This window comes from Eriocheir sinensis, chromosome 31 (assembly GCF_024679095.1).
Source record: "Eriocheir sinensis breed Jianghai 21 chromosome 31, ASM2467909v1, whole genome shotgun sequence".
Taxonomy (NCBI): Eukaryota; Metazoa; Arthropoda; class Malacostraca; order Decapoda; family Varunidae; genus Eriocheir; species Eriocheir sinensis.
In genome coordinates this window covers 10,323,781-10,341,715 of record NC_066539.1, presented here as the reverse complement: position 1 = coordinate 10,341,715, position 17,935 = coordinate 10,323,781, and the positions used below count along the sequence as shown (strand labels likewise).

General features: G+C 38.1%; 1 protein-coding gene across 21 annotated transcripts in view; it reads left to right on the top strand.

Annotated features, from left to right (window-relative positions):
• The window catches only part of LOC127005904 (calcium-dependent secretion activator-like), a 214,093-nt gene that overhangs the window by 89,870 nt on the left and 106,288 nt on the right, over positions 1-17,935 (top strand). For 18 of the 21 annotated variants that reach the window (XR_007758972.1, XM_050875264.1, XM_050875273.1 and 15 more), the window contains 8 exons: positions 3,104-3,200; positions 5,081-5,202; positions 5,467-5,611; positions 7,648-7,754; positions 7,902-8,077; positions 8,904-8,924; positions 10,022-10,210; positions 10,676-10,812. Coding sequence is in view for 20 of the 21 variants with exons in the window: in XM_050875264.1 (XP_050731221.1) it covers positions 3,104-3,200; positions 5,081-5,202; positions 5,467-5,611; positions 7,648-7,754; positions 7,902-8,077; positions 8,904-8,924; positions 10,022-10,210; positions 10,676-10,812 (994 nt within the window). In the remaining variant the exon portion in view is untranslated. The remainder of the gene's footprint in view (positions 1-3,103; positions 3,201-5,080; positions 5,203-5,466; positions 5,612-7,647; positions 7,755-7,901; positions 8,078-8,903; positions 8,925-10,021; positions 10,211-10,675; positions 10,813-17,935) is intronic. The other 3 variants (XM_050875283.1, XM_050875281.1, XM_050875276.1) reach the window with 2 other exon arrangements.

Sequence of the window (17,935 nt, the reverse complement as noted above, 5' to 3'; positions counted from 1 at the left end):
ATTAATGTGTTTACGATTACAGTAGTCCTCTGATATTTATTGATCAGCATTTCTGAATTTACAAATTGGCAAGGTACCCTGCAAACACTGGTTGTTGAGTAACCAGGAGTTTGTGAGATGTCTGCAAATGTGAATCATGCAATACAGTTTGGTGATGTATTCTTTTTTATTTTCATCATTGTCATGTCATGTGTTTTCTGTGCCAGAAATGGGTTGAAGAGCATTTTTTTTAGCCATGTTTACTGGGAGCTGCAGGAGAAGGTTGTGCTGAATTTATGATCACAGATTCGAAGTGAGCACATTTCTCTGGTTGTGATGTTATGAATACTTATCAGTGCAATAATATTTAGGTGGTGAAAATTGCTGAGAACATAAGACCTTGGCCGAAGCAGCCTGGCGGCAAGAAGGGTGAGCGCGGGCAGTTTGCACTTGCGAAAGTGCTGTTCCTTTAGTGTTTTATTTTTATGTTCTCTCTGTGTCCATACAGTGCTAAGTATATACTTAGATTCCTATGGGTAATAGGCATAATGTAAGCTCTTTCATACATTATGAGTGATTAAGATTCTTTAATAACACCAAAAATCATGCAGTTGCAGAAACCTGAATGGGTAGACCCATAAATACTTACTTCAGTTTGGTTCAGAGGGCACTATAATGCGACTCAAAGTTAGTGCCCATTTGTGAACTAATATATTTGTGTCCTGTTACTCATTAACTGGTTCAAGTGTGTTAATAACAATACAAAAATTCAACACAAGGACAGCTTGGGAAACACAAGGTAGTTAGCATGTGCCAAGTCCAAGCTTGTGGCAACAAAAGATACAGCATGAAACTAATAGATGGTGCAGTGGCATTTAAATGTGAATTGCACTTCACTTTGGCTATGGTGTATTCTTTCATCATGACTAAGTAAGTTGCTTTTGTGTTTGCATTGGGATAATAAGTATACCATTTATTCCTCTATTTATGCTCTGGGTGATTTACCTTCAGTGCATTTATTTTAAACATAACCATAACTGAAATTTGAGTTGTAATTTGTGACATGTTAACCTGAGAGGAAGCACCTGAGGTTCATTCACAAGAGAATGTTTGTACATTGTTGAAACATACTAATTATGGTAGGAATTTTCTTGTAGCTTAGAATTCCTTCACAGAGGTATGTTTTCGTAAGGTGTCTTTCACGCAGCATTAACTGTATGTCAAGGAACCCATGCATACAACACTTGTTGCATGGACACACTTATAAAGGGTTCTTATGAAATTATTTTACTTTAGACTCCACATGGAAACAATCCTGTGAAGGAAGAATTTGATTTAATGCAAGTTATATGTTAGTGACAGTGGTCTGAATACTTTGATCAAACTAATAAGATATGACCTTGTACTATAATAGCTAGTAACTTTGTGTTGGAGGAATGCCTTGGCTACCAAAAGAACGTTGAGTGTGAAACCATACAATAAACTTATTTGACTATAGCTAGGAATAAATAACTAATTGGCTGTTCTGGATGCCACCCTCTACTTAGAAGTTATAACATGAGTTGACCAACTAATCAGCTATTACAAATGCCACCCTATTCCTAGAGGTTAGGGCATACTACTGCCAGACACTAGCTTCCAGGCTCAATTATTGAGATATACACATGAAAAAAAAAAAAATGACACTTTCCAAACAAGTTGCCCTGAGTACTCAAGCTAAATAACATAACTGTGTGTGTGTGTGTGTGTGTGCGTGTGTGTGTGCGTGTGTGTACATGTGTGTATGTGTGCATGTAATTCACCTCCACCACGGCCTGATCACATGTTGGACTCGTAATCATGTGTGTGTGTGTGTGTGGGTGTAATTCACCTCCACCACGGCCTGATCACATGTTGGACTCGTAATCATGCGTGTGCGTGTGTGTGTGTGTGTGTGTGTGTGTGTAATTTCACCTCTTGGTCTGCTGCGGGTCTCTCGAGACAGCCAGACTTATCTTCTGCATGCATGTGTGTATGTGTGTGTGTGTGTGTGTGTTTGCACATGCATATGTGTGCGTGTGTGCCTGCATGCATGTGTGTGTGTGTGTGTGTGTGTGTGTATGCGTGTGTGTGTGTATGCGTGTGTGTGTGTGTGCGCGTGTGTGTGTGTGTGTGTGTGTGTGTGTATACAAGCATGCACACTAGGGTGGGGAGGACATTAGAACAAAGAATATTATGAGTCTCTGATATTTTCAGTCTTGTTGCATGACCAGACCCTGTCTATGCATCTTGTATATGAGACAATATCAATTTATGACTTTTTTGACCATTTAGAGGGTTATGTAGCTGCAGCTTGTTGATTTAATGGCATGTTGTAAATGTATGATTGGCATAAAAGTTAAATTTCATATGGAAAATGTGGTGACTTGTGGTTTTCCTCCTACTGTGGTGCCCTCTCATTGATTTGATTATTATTATATTTTCATTTAGTGACTGTAAGGATTTGATGGACCACCATAAGGACACCTTTTCAGTATATAAAAGGTTTTATTGCCATGCACCCTTGGTATGGTAAATTAATTATTTCTACAAAGGGGATGGCTGCACACTTGGATGTAAACTTATCTTGTTAGTATATGTGAAATATGTATATCCAGTCTGATCGAGTTACTCAAGGCATGTTTGATTATGTACCATTGTCCACTGATACAAGTACCAATTGCATACATCTTGTTTAAGTTTGCTTGCAGATACCTAGACCTTAAAGGATAAATTAATATTTAGATGTACCCTACTGTGTACATCTTTAAATACTTTAAAATGATATTTTATATAATATCCCACTTGAGTTTACTTGCTCATACCTTGACCTTAAGGGGCAAAATAACCTTTTATATGTGCCCTTCAGTGGCCATCTTTAAATACTATTGTATTATATGTGATACACATATTACTATATATTCAGTAAATTATATTGATCTAATAAGTAAATTGTCCACGTACTCATAGGGTGTAATTTTGAATTATTTAGATATTCATTTAAATTTTATTTGATTATAATCAGTATTGATCTTCCCCCCTAATTTCTACTATTTAAAGTTTGTGGCAAACTTGAACTAACACTTTCTCCCAATCCCACGAACAGCAGGTCTCAGAGCTCGTTAAGTGGGCGCGACAGTGACAGTATGGACAACGAGGTGACGCTTTCCAAGATGGATGTTGTCTTGTCATTTGCACTGGAGGTAAGTATTTACAAAACATTTCTTCATTCAACCAACTGACAGGAGATATGACTGTGTGAGCACCAGCAAGTTCTCATCCACTCAGCTATTGGACTTACTGTTTTTAGATGTGCTATGGCTGTGTTTTACCAACTGAGAGATGCATTTCAGCACAATGTAACTGAACTTAGGTAAGGATGACAATATATAAATGCTGCATGTAATATATGTATCCAGGTGTAAGTTTCATTCACTTCGGTGAATGTGTTAGAATTTGAACAAACATTCATACTATGACAAAGGCTTAAATTCAAACAGAACTAAAACAAATGTTTTTATTTTATTTTATTTTTTATTTATTTTTTTATTTTTTATAACATATTGTATTTCATACATGTGTACATGAGAATTCCACATGAAAATCGACCCTCCTATATTTGTGACACATCAATCTGGATACCTTTCTTATATCAACCCTGGAGAGTATGAGCAGTGTACCAGCTGTTCACAGCATCAAACACAACCTGCAGGACTGAAAGCTTGATACTAAGTCTCAGCTAAGAGCTGAGACATCAGTTAGTCTGAATCTTCTTGAAATATTACTCTTGAAGGATGTCATGGTTTACCGTGATAATCCCCATAAACGAAAATATGTCACATTCCTTAATGAGTATAAATGCTTATACAAGCTTACTGTGTATTTAGTCAACTGGCAGAAGTTTCTAAACTTCTTGATATATTAAAATTTGTAACAACTAATTGGTGCCAGAGAAAGCTTGCCAAATGTGAATAGTTAATGCAAATGGAAAAGCTTTAATCAGTACTGGTGCTTTCTAAGAAAATTTTAAAAAATGGTCATTTGGTCACTTAAAACCTTTTTTATTTCCCCTTATATATATTTTTTAATTGTTTTTGACTTATTTTATTATCTAGCTTGTGTATTTGGTGAATTTCTATCCTGCTTAATAGTCATGTTTTTGGCTCAAGAAATAATGTGGATAACTCAGCTGTGAGTGCTGAATGAGGTGCAGGGGTAAGACGAAAGGTGGCATCCGAGGCAGGAAGGGAGTTAATTGGCCACTCCTCCTCCCGTTTCCTCACTGCCACCACTATTATCACTTAAGGAGTCTAGAGAGGGTACTCTAGAATCCTTGACCACCACCGTCCTCTTCCCTCTTCACGAGATGAGGTGTAAAGCACCACCAAAGGCAAATTAGGTAGGAATTTAGGCCACTTGAAGCAACAAGAGGTGGCTTTACAACACAACACTACATATGCATGGGGAGGCAGGAGACTGGGGGAGAGGCAGTGTGATGGGAAAATGGACAAAAGTGATGTCACACACTCAGTCAAGGTGGTGGCTGCTTTAAACTGCACGTCCTTTTTTATTCTTTGAAATTTCTTCCTTTAACGAATATGGACAGAGCACCAATGGTATTGTTAAATGCAAATATGTTAGATGTGAATATGCAAGATCATACTGTACAAAGATCAGTAAAACACCCTGAACAAAGAGGTTGCTCAATTCAGAAACTTAGATATGTTGAAAGATATGTTTGATTGAGACTCAGCGACAGGACCCCAAGAGCCTAGGTAAATACACACACACACACACACACACACACACACACACACACACACACACACACACGCACATGCACATGCACATACATACAGGTGTAAGTAGTATTTGAAAACAAAAAATATATTGCTAATTTAGGAAGTAAAAGTTTTATTTGTTTCACCAGCCAACAAAGACTTTTAGGAAGTTACACCTGTATATCACAGCATGATTAAGACCATTGATTACCTAGTTTCTTTTCAATCAAAAGAATCTCTTTGTACTGATTTTTTGATTATAGCTGTATCATTATTGCCCAATTGACCTTTATCTCACACAGGTATTGGTGATGGAGGTGCGAGAAATTAAACACTTGCCACCAAACAGAATAGTGTATTGCACCATGGAGGTTGAAGGAGGAGAGAAACTTCAAACTGATCAGGCAGAGGCATCAAAACCAATGTAAGACATATTTTTAATATTAGATTGTTAAAAGGTTTTATTACTCATGATTTATGCTTATTTGATAGGAATTGCAGAGTAGCCCAAGAATTCAAAATATTTATAAAGTTTCATTATCTGTTGTCATGTTTTACTTTAACTCCACCTAAATTTTTCACTCAGTTTATTTCTATCTTCAGAGAAGCATATTATATGATACTTTTACACTTCTATTATTCTCTACATATATTACTATTGTATCATCGTAATACCACCATGCTGCAGGTGGGACACACAAGGGGACTTCACGACGACGCATCCACTTCCTGGCGTAAAAGTCAAGCTGTATACTGAGTCAGCCTCGATGTTATCCCTAGATGATAAGGAATTGGGGAAGGTGGTCCTGCACCCCACAGCAATGTCATCCAAAGTTAGTGAAGAAATTTTCATAAAACTTGTTATGCTCGTCAGAATAGCATGAAAGCAGTAAAAAACCTGAACACTGATATCTTTACATAATCTCCAGAAGACTACAAAAATATATATTTCAAATAGTTTTGTCTGACTACAGTGATCTTTTTCTTTGTCTGTCTGTGTCTTGTAAGGATCTTTCTACAGTATCCTCCCAAGTTTCATGCTTGCTTCGTTCTGCAGGTATAGCGCTAAACTCGTGGATCGCGAAACTCAGGGTACTGAAAACACTGAAAAAGCACTTCTTGGTTCTGGCCCGTGGAGAAGCTGACTTTTTTTTCCCACGTTACTCCCTTGTTATTTCAAAATACGTAGTGTGTAAAAAGAAAGAAAATGTGAAGAGAGAATGGGTCGTTTTGAAGCCGCAGCTGAAGGCGGCTGGCTGCCTTACAATTGGCTGACAGTTCTGAAAACACGCTTGTGATTGACCGAGTCCAATGACATCATCGATGGCGCTCATCCAATCAGCGGCCTCTAACTATGACGAAACGAAAGCTTTGTGAATCTGAAGTCAACGTTGATAGTTAAATCATTAGTTCATAGCTTTTACCGCAGGCCATTAGCGCGCATCTCTGTGAATCTCGCCCCAGCACATGTGAGCATGGTCACCAAACCGCTAGTTTCTCGAGAATTTTGTACAGAGATTCAATATCGGCTGCATTTCACGGGAAACTGAAATTCTAGTCAGAAACTCGGTCACCAGCATGTCACATATTTTCTCATGAGGTCGGTAAGTTGTGGTCACAAGAAGAAGAAGAGCATATCAGCTGATCGGTTCAGTAGCTATCCGCGGGTTTATTCCAGTACCACAATGAATTCCATGAAGCTAGATAAGCTTGGAGTAACCAGGTTGAGCAGGTCTTGGACTTGAGTCTTGTCCTAGCGTAACCAGTGCCTCATCATGTGTGGGTCCTCGCTGCTAAATTCTCGTGGCACGGTAGCAAACTGTAACATACTCTCCCTTTGTCTCCGAGCTAACCACTCACTGCCTTCTTTTAATTTTTTTTCTGTTTCTTCAGCAAACACCACAAAGCAAACTCTGCTACATCTGGATCCATTGCTTGTTTTGCTTTTCAGCTGATATATCCCAGAATGCAACTGTCCTCTGGATGACCAAACTTGAAGATAAATTCGAATCAGAAATTTGTCGGGAGATAATTTCGGTGAGAAATTCCTGAGAAACTAGTTTGTGTGACTGCGTCTTTAAGCTGCTGGTGTCACACTGGGCCTTTTTCCTCCAACCACATTGGTGATAGGGGCGACCGCCAACTCCAACTTTTCTGGGTGTGTGTCACACACACCCAAGATCGGTTGTCTCTATTCATAACGTAAACAAAGCAGTCGCCCTGTATCGATTAAATAGTAAACAAAGCAACTCTGCCAGTCTACTTTACGAGTTTCTTGGTTGGCCATTTTCCACTGCTCCTCACTCCTCAGCCGCTGCCGTCGTCTGTTTGTTTACATACAGCCGCATGGTTGCTCGTACCCCCAACCATTTTCCATCCATACAGACAACCGACAACTCGCTCCCGGTTGGGTGCACGGGCAACTGCGGTTGCCAGTAGCACCAACGGTTGGAGGAAACTAGCTAGTGTGACATCGCCTTAAGGAAGTGCGCATGACGCCAACAGTAGGTAGACGTGACCCGTACATGACAAAGCAGCGCGAAACTCCTGGTGTTAATGCGTGAAAGTCGGGATGGTAAGAATTTAGGACTGAGCGCGAAACTCGAGGATCGCGAAACTTCGGAGGGCACTGTACTTAACTTTCTTCTACCAGTATTGTGAGAAAACAATGAATAATATAAGTTCATAAGGAGAAAATAATATTAAAATTTGATTCTAAATAAGAGTGTCAGTGCATTTGGGGTAAAATTTATTTATTTAATTTAATACACATAAATACTAAGGTATAAAATTAATTGCAATTTAATATTTCAGATATATCATAATTCTGTGGGTCATAAGAAAAACATGAATACCATTATCATTTCAGATACCCGAATGGTACAAGATGCAAGTTCCAAAAAACTCCTCAGAAAATAACCTTAGAATTAAGATAGCTGTCAGAATGGATAAACCACAAAATTTGAAGCATTGTGGGTAAGTGTTTATATTTTACAGGATTTTATTTCATATTAAAATTACTATAGTCATCCATAAAAATATTATCAGCTTGATAACAATGGTTATACAGGTTAGTATATGAAATGGTGTATATGACAATTACACTGATATCTCACTTGACAGCCACCTGTACGCTCTAGGAAAGAGTTGCTGGAAAAAGTGGAAAAAACGGTACTTCTGTCTGGTGCAAGTGTCTCAGTACACCTTTGCCATGTGTAGCTACAGGGAAAAGAAGAGTGAACCTACAGAGATGATGCAGCTGGACGGATACACAGTGGACTACATTGAACCAGTGTCAGGTAATGGTGTTTTGTCCTGGATTCCAGTTTAAGGTCACATGTATTGGTCTTAACCCAGTAGCAGCAGGGATCAAGTTTCTTAATGGTCCCTTCAAGTGAGAAAAATGAGAAAAAATCACCCCTCACAGAAACCATTTCTTAATATATATCAAAGCATTTGCAATCATATTATGTATCATCTATTTTGGGGGGTTTATATTATGGCACAAATTTGTCCCGTCGCTGCTACACAGTAAAGCCACAAATTTGGCCCGTCGCTGCTACCGGGTTAAATGCAGTCTTCACTTGTTATACAATTGGATTATGTTCCTCAAAAGTATAAAGTGAAGGATTGTATACCAATAGCATTATAACATGGGTCTAGTGGGGATATATTCAGAGCCTCTCAACAGTATTGGAAGTCCCCCAAACCAATTAAATTACATAGAAATGCAAAAAAAAAAAAGGAAAAAGAATATTGAAAAGCAGAATCCGTAAAACCATCTAGCGCTATTATTCACAAGAAGCGCCACCATCTCCAAACATCTTTTCACTCCTGCGAGGCTGCTTCTTAAACAACCTTCTGCTCATTCTTGAACACATGAGAAATTCACTCAAGTCAGTGGGGGTAAACTTTTTAGTGTCTCCCATTCTCATTTCCAGTCTTCCTGTATGTAAGTTTGTGTGTTTGTATAGACGTTTTTCTAAATGCAAATACGATTCATTTTTCATTATTTTTATCAAGTATAAACATACATCAGATGAATCTGTCATGTACACATATATGTAGGACTCTCAGCTTTGCACTTTAACAGATGATAATATTTTCATGTCTTGACTTTTGCAGCTCAGCTTATGGTTGGAATGGGTGAGTTCTGAAATGAAGCTAATATGTGATTAATGTATTTTCATGCATGTTGATTAGTGATGCATGATGGTAGAACATTAATCCACTTACTGTTGACCCATATAGTGCACTAGAAACAAAATGCAGTAGTTGTATTTGTTCCTGTTCTAAAAATACTTCCTATTGAAACACATTATTGCTATCATCACCACCACCACCACCACCACTACCATCATTATCAATCATCATTATGTCAGTCATCATGTGTTTTCATAGTGACTTTCAGATCATAACTACAAGCAGGTGTTCAGATGATCGTAAATACACAGATGTCGTGTTGGCACAGCAGTGGAGCACACAACTCTCCCCTTCTCCTAAACTTATTATTCATTCTTAACCTACGCTCAACCAAAAATCTCAACTGGGAGTTTCATATCCCATGCTAAATCAGCTTCGTCAAAGTAAGGCATTCTTTGTTGTGTCCACCTACTCTTCTCCCCCTTTCAGATACTAACCATATACAAAGCCCTTGTGTGCTCTTGTATGGAGTATGCATCTCATGTGTTAGGGGGTTCCTCACACACACACACACACACACACACACACACACACACACAGCCCTTTTGGACATAATAGAGTTAAAGGCTTTTTACTATATCAGCTTCTCTCTTATTGACAATTTTCTACCTCTTAAATTTTGCCTCAATGTTGCTGCATTTTCTGTTTTAATGATTGAAATTGGTAACTGCATGCCTCAACCACTCTCACTGCACATGTCTAACTCACTCTCATGCTGTCCAAATCCCTTATTAAAAACTTAACCAGCATCTTCGTTCTTTAAATGTCTCACTGGTATGCTTTTGAACAGCCTTCCTTCGTCTGCATTTCCTCCTTCCTACAACTTGAATATTTTCCAAAGGGGAGTCTCAATACATCTCTCCTACTGAATCTTACACTTCCTTTTGAGACCTACTGTTCTCTTTGCAGGAAAAGCACTTAGAGGGCTTTTTTTTTTTTTTTTTTTTTTTTTTTTCCATGAACTGCTTTCTTTGCCTTTAAATGTTTTATATATATACATATATCAGAGATGTGGTTAACATTACTATGACACATTACAGATCTGGAGGGTGGTAGATTTTTCTTCAATGCTGTAAGAGAAGGAGAATCTATATTATATGCCACAGAAGATGAAAATGAGTCGCACCAGTGGGTGACGGCACTTTACAGAGCCACTGGCCAAGCCCACAAACCCACCCCACCTGTTATGCCCCAGGGAAAAAATTCAACTTTATCAAAAATTCAAGGAGGTGAGAATCTCATTGTTATTATTGTTGTCATAAGGGAATTCAGGCAAGTCAGACTATAAGAAATTCGAGAAGGTGAGAATTTCATTGTTATTATAGTTGTCATAAGGGAATTCAAGCAAGGCAGACTATAAAAAATTCAAGAAGGTGAGAATTTCATTGTTATTATAGTTGTCATAAGGGAATTCAGGCAAGGCAGACCTACTAAAGATGACAATAGTATATGGCATAAAAATCATATGGAGAACTGATGAATGATTAGCTAGGATTGAAATTTTACTCACTTCAGTTTGTTGCCCTGGAAAGTTGCAAGGAAATGATCACCTTAAACTAAATGCTGCAGTTAATGGGTTAAATAACTTTGGGTGCTCTTGTGCCTTTAAATTTTCTTAGACACCAACTTTTTTTTTTTTTCTTTTTTTTTTACTCAAATGGTAATATTAATATACTTTTTTTTTTTTTCTCCAGATGCTGACAAGGCAAAAAAACACGGAATGGATGAATATATTAGTGCAGATCCTGTTAGATTTGATCACCACAACCTTTTTAGAGTTCTACAGAGTCAAACACTGGAATACCGTCTTGGTGATCCCTACTGTTCTTTAGTAAGTTAGATTTTTGCTATTTAATCATATCAAGGTAGTCATTGAATTGAGTTCCACTTTTTCAGGGAGATGGATTTTGAGTTACAGTGAAAAGCCTTCCAGTTATACCATACATTGTGAGCTGACCAGCACATGGATGCATGAAAAGTTCCATTCCCCTCCTCTCTTTACATAACTCAAGTGTGGGAAGTGAACTATCATAAATTATTGATATTGTGTTTATACATTAATTCCATCCAGCTGTCAACACAATTTTGCACCACATGTATTGTGTCATGTTCAAACTGATAACACCATCAGTCTCCAGTCTTGGTGTCATCCTTCTATGCTACGAAAAAGCAGTTAATTGTTCTTTAAATGGAGTCAATCAAGTAGTGGGAGCATGTTACCTTTCCTAGTTTGTGACGCCATTTCCGGGGGTTCCTCTGAGTAAGTCTTCACGAAGGTGTCTTTCCTACACCAAGTACATATCTCCCAACAGGATGCATTGACATGCCTTAGCTACAATATTTGGAGGTGCCTCCTTGGTGTCCTTCACTCAGGAGTGTCGTTTACTGAAACAACTCTGCAAGCAGGGTGAACTTTCAGGTATTATGTCACATGCTTATATAGCTTGAGTTGGCATTCAAGGAATATACAGGTAATTGGCCTACAATCAGTCACACAAAGCGATCACCAATTTGACAAAGTTATTCCAGCAGTGCTCCTTGATTCTTCACTGGAAAAGTGAGTCTACCAGTGCCCAAGGCAAAAGGCAAAGGAAAAAATTTGTGGTGGAAATGAAGCTAGACATTCTAAAGCACCATTGTGAAAGACAAGGAATGAACAATGTGGCATGCTATTTTTTTTTCTTCTGAATTATCATTGCAAATTAATGCTCTTGAGTTTGTTGTGGGGAACTTTTCTGAGATAAATATGTCGTTATTTGGGGCTGGCTCGGAATGTATCCCCATTGAACCCATTTTGTAAGTCAGTTAATGATCATTTACTTTATGGTCAATTTTTGGGGAACAACCGAATTGTATAGCAAGGGATGCCTGTATATCAAAAGGAAAAGGCATCAAATTTTGCCTAGATGATGGATGTCTGTGTCCCAGAAAAAACAGTGTTCTTTCAGAATTCTTTACTAATAGGCATATTGGGATAGTGAATGGGTGTCGAATAGGCCACTCTTTACAGCAAGAACTAATGGAAAAGAGTGCCATGAGCAAACACATAATGCTGTCAGTACGTGATGAATTAAAACATCCAAAAAGCTATGTACATTTAACCCATCTGGTGCAACTGGCATGGATTTGGCTTTCACTGCCAGCCTGGTAACATATACTCCCAGGTCTTTCTCTGCCTCTGTGGTGGATAGTGAAGTGTTGCCCATGTGGTATTGGTATGCTGGATTTCCCCTCCCAAGGTGCATGACTTTACATTTTTCTTCATTGAATAGTAGCAGCCACTTTTTGTTCCATTCCTGTAGCTTGGTGATGTCTTCTTATAGGAAATCCTCAGTCAAGGGGTTAAGACAAGTAAACATACAAATAGCATTAGTGTGTGGCTGTGTGCTATTACTCAATAATTGTGCATCTATATCTGAAATTATTTGGGGTGTCGTCCAGTACTCCAAGAAACTTAGTAATTTGAATGGGTGTGGGCCTGTGGCTATTAGGATTGTTGTTCCCTACATAGACTGTCATGTGTAGGCATTCAAACACAATACACCTTCTCACATGCTCCTCAATTTAAGTTAGGGAAGTTTTACTCTGCAGCATTTAAAAGACAGGATTTTTCTGTTTTCATTGTTTACCATCTAGAGAACTCATATACTAGTGTAAAAATATTCACCTCATGTAAAAGTTAACCCACCCTGTTTTTACCAAAATATGTGGACTTGTACCTCATGGGGCGCGGTGGTATCGTGGGTTAAAGCGTCAAGCCATGAAACTGAAGGACAAGGAAAATGAATCAACATCTTAGCAAAAGTATTATCCTTCTCCTGTACTTAATCATGAGGATATGATAGGTTAATTTACTTTGCCCTCTTCAGCCCTAAATACATGAGCATATATAATATTATAGTTAATCTGCTCTGAGACAGCCTGGATACATGTGAGCATTTAACTCCACAGTTATGAGCAGGTACAATGGTCAGTATCCAGGCCATACATAAGCAGACTAAATGGCTAGGAAGTAGAATTCTGGAGGCTAAACATCATGTGAAAATAAACTATCATTTATATTAATAGTTTATGAAATTCTTGATATAATGGCATGAAAGTTATCCTGTTTCCTATATCTGGACACTTCTTTCTTATTAGAGACCAAATATAGAGCTTTGCTTTCATCAAGGATTTAATAATAATTTCATAGTTGAGATATTATTTAACCGTGGTAATTTGCATTACTGGCCTTTATTTGACTTCATAAATGTAATGTCAGTGTCAAAGATGATCATCAGATCAAAGATCAGCAGTTCTGCACTGATGCTGCTATGGCCACCCCTTCTGCCACTGGGATGTTGCAACCTTGGCATCTGGCTGCTCGTGTATCCAGCCACATATTTACTATTGTCAGTTTGAATGTCTGCAGATGTGCTGTGACTGCCTCCTGCTGATGAAACGCCATCATCTGCAGCAAGGAAAAGACTTGGGTATCCAGCCTTTTCTTTCTCCTATTGAGAAGTGTAGGTTTAGGCTTCAATCTGATAGATCCAGTGGACGAGTATTTCAATTGCCCAGCTTTACCAGCTCATGAATCGTAGCTTTTAAAAACCTGTATACACAGATATGCCTTGCTGTTTTAAGTATTTTTTTATTTTAATTCACATGGTAATTGTTTTATTATTTATTAGTTAAAAGATTTTTGGGGGCTTCTTCAAACACTTACTTGTTTTTAGTTATGATACCTGTTTTTTTTTTTTTTTTTTTTTTTTTTTTTTGACATTCAGCATCACTAATTTTACCCCCAGACATTTATTTATGACTTAAATTTTACATTTTATAAAGTATATACCATGTTCTGTCATTGTGGTTGTTACATCCCTCCTCTCTCTGTCTCTGTAGATCTTTACTTAAAACCAATAACAAAACCCTTCATTATGTCAGACTTGCTGTGCTTCTTATTATGGAAGTTTTTCATTGCCTATGAAACTACACATTCCATCCCTTTTAATATTCTCATAAACTTTTGCTAATTCCATACTTGCCAAGAAGAACCTGCTACTTTACCTAGATATTTTCTCAATGAAGACAAATCTCTTTACACATTTAGAATGTGTCCCTAAAAACCTGATGTTTAGAAACATTTATGGGATTCATTGGGCAGAAAGTTCACTGGTTTCTTATGTAGGGTGACATGTCCACACCTACTGAATTGAATGGTGGGAGGACATTATTTAAAGTGTGTTGAAATAGGAATACGTACTGTGGCTAATGATAATCCAAGACCTCGGGTAAAATACGTACTAGAATGGCTTAGGACGCACAGTCATAACTGTCTGCATTTTGCGAATGCATGTTTTTTTCCAAAATAGCTTCTCAAGTCAGGTCCCTCAGGCATATGTTTATCCCTTTCACCAAGTCGCACAATTACTTGACAGAAATCTGGGATAAATCCATTTCCAAGTTGCCATATCAGTGATTCTTACTCTATCATCAATGATACACTGAGTGCATACATCAGGCACACATGCTAATCAAGATACCTCCAGTAAATTCAACAGTAGACCCTATTCAATGTCATTTCACCCAGTCACTGATGGAGGGCTCTCACGTGTCACCTGCTATAGTCGGTTTCATTTCATCTCTCCATCCACAGAGCGTGGCTTTAGATAGATGTGGCACTTGTGCGTTGTTCATTATAAGTTTATGACTGCATAAAAATCAACTGCTGGCATAAATCTTCAAGCTGTTTTTTCAATAGTATATTTGAATATTTGTGGATATGAAAAAGTCACACCTTTTATTAATCCTAAACATGCTGATTTGCATCAGGAATGTGCCATACAAGCACACAGAGGACAAGCTTGAATATCAGTTAGAACATAGTCGACGACGGAAGGCATGGCGGGCAGAGTTAAGGTGAAGCCACAACAAGGGTTGAAACATTTCTGGAATGTGGGACATTGTGAGGTGAAGTAGGGAGGCTTTACCACATTTACTCAAAACTGAGAGAGGGGGAGAGAGAGAGAGAGAGAGAGAGAGAGAGAGAGAGAGAGAGAGAGAGAGAGAGAGACGCGAACACAAAATAAGGAACAGTAAATGACTAGTTAAATGTGAAATAAGTAGTATTCTAAGCATAAAAATGTGAGAACTGGGCTTAATTTGAAATGGATGAATATTGGTTTACACATATTTGACATTAATGAATTGATTATACCATACCAATGAGTGCAACTTTCATATTCATACGTATATGACTGATAATTTTCCTAGCATCACAAGATGACTCTTTTGGGTGGGTTACACATACATATCAAGAATAGACATGCTTTTTACATGCTACTGCTGTCCACTGTGCAGGCCAAACGAAGCAATGTGTTCTTCAGTACTTCCCCCCACCCTCCATCCCCTTTTAAGTCCTCATCACTACCCATAATTTGGCTAATTTCCAGCTCATGGGCAATAGCACTCACTAAAGGCTTTCTTTGCCCTTTTTTGGCATTTACATTGTTCTACAGGGGTTGTGTGGCCATTGATGTAGATGGCCGGGCATGTGGGGCACTTGGAGCTCTCAACGGCTGGGATAGATAAGAATAGCAGAAGCACATACACTTGACTCTCAATTTCCCAGATATTGGATTTCCTGGACAAAATCCTGGTCTGGCAATTGCTGACCAAATGCACGGTCAAGTCTGGGAGTCAAAACAGAAGTATGGGCCAAAAATCTGTGGCCCAGCTATGTCCAGCGGTTGACAGACATATGCCGGGCAAAGTCCAGATATCGAAACAGGTCCAGCCATACGTTGGTTTCCGTCCTGCTAAATGGCCACGTATGCACCAGACATATTTGTTTATTGTTGTTTCATACTGATATGCAGCCGTACTGTAACTTTACATTTTTTTTTATTGTTTTATTTTTTATTATTATTATTATTATTATTATTTTTTTTTTTTTTTATTTATTTATTTTTTTTTTTTTACAACAAAGGAGACAGCTCAAGGGCACAAAAAAGAAAACAATAATAAAAAATAAAAAAAGCCCGCTACTCGCTGCTCCTACAAAAAAAAATATTCATAAATACATAAATACTTCACCGTAGTATAATATTTTTGGCCAGCCAGGGAGTTGAAAAGGAAAATGGCAAATGCAGCATTGCCACCACATATTATGCACCAACCCTGATGTCCTACGTATTACTGAACACAAGAAAAAACAATTACTCATACCTCTGTCTGGGTCTATTTCTACTAGCAGACATACACTCCTGTGGTCAATATAAAACACTGCAGGAAGTCATTATTAATGATACACAACAAAAAAGATGTACTTGTGACTCTGCCTTTGTTTGTTTATACTTGTAGGCATGCACTCTTATGTATATATTGTGTCTAACATTGCCGCCAGATATTTCTAGTCACTGCTGTATAAACACTAGTAATGAAAATATTGACTATCTTGCCTTCACATGTACATTACTCTAAAAGCTATATTAAAGTGAAATAGAAACTCAGACCACTACCATTTCTGCTCACTGCTTTATTTTTTGTACAGCATATTTTCATGACAATTTTTGAAAAGACAAAAGCATGACAGAATTTTTTAATACAACAGATGTCCCTGCTCCCATTATTTCATTAGTCTATCTTCTAAAATGTTCTCCATGAACTATTGAGTGACCTGATAATGTTACCTGGTAGCAGTCATGTATCATATAATGCCAATGTTGTCTCTTCACATTTCTGCACACTGAATGCATTGAACTATTCTATTAAGCTTTGTGGATATTCAGAATGATTTGTACAGTAAGATCTTGCCAGTTGCATTTTTGACAATAACAGCAAATTGTAAAAGATACCAAGTTTCAGCAACATTTTGATTCTTTGATTTTTTTTCCTGGAATCAAGCATCTGGGTGTATCTTGGAAGGTTTTTATTTGCTACCACCTTGATGATATAGTCTTTAGACTTGCACCTTAATTGCAGCCAAGGGTACATGTATAAAAGGTGTATTGGTGCTGCCTCTCAAGAACTTTCATCCATTATCCTATTTAAATTCCAATCACTTTTTTAGCTGAACTAATAGGAGCCATTATTGAATTGACACAAGTAAAATAAAACAAACCTCATATGAGTTAATGAGGTGTTTCATTCCAGTGCTTGTGCTTGCAGGCTGCAGTGCCATACCAGTGGCTGCATCCCAACTCACATGCCAGGCTCACACTCTTCCGTCAACACATTATCACACCTGTCAGAGCTAATCAATACAGCTACTGGTCATAGAGGTGAAAATATCGCACAGCAGTACACATAACACCTTAAACCAGAGTGTAAGAATTTCTGAGCTATTAGTGACTGTAGTGCAATCAAGGATAAGGGAAAATATATATAAGGATATTTCACAGAACATTGTTTTACCCCCAATGCTTCACATGTTATCTGAACTCCTGCCCTAATGTCAGCACAGCACTGAGTGATATTTTAATTGTTCACTTCAACAAAGTTCAGAAGATGACCATTCCTGCAGTTTGGCCATTGGCATTGTACATTTTTGGTACCACTTAGTGTTATTTACATGTTGGTCAGGAATCACAGACAACGCTTGATAGGTTGTGTTATTCTCTCATATTTGGTCACAGTCAGGTCACTCATTAGCTCAGTTCTCACGCACTGTGGTTAAGATTGGCCTGTGCCGCTGTGTGATAGTATTGCCTCTACAACAAGTAGGTGTAAGGGTTGATTTGGACAGGTATTGTGATGCATTGACTGAAGTGGATGAGCCAGATATGACAGGTCAGGATCAGAATGTGCCCAGCGACATGTCACAGTAGCTGCCATGCGCAAGTTTCGGCACAGCCATCACTTCAAACACCCGTATTACTCATGTTGATTCAACTAGGATTCCTATTATTTTAGCTGATGAAAGTAGTGATGGGAGGGTTTCAAAATGGAAAAATGGGTGAAAATCCCTGGGT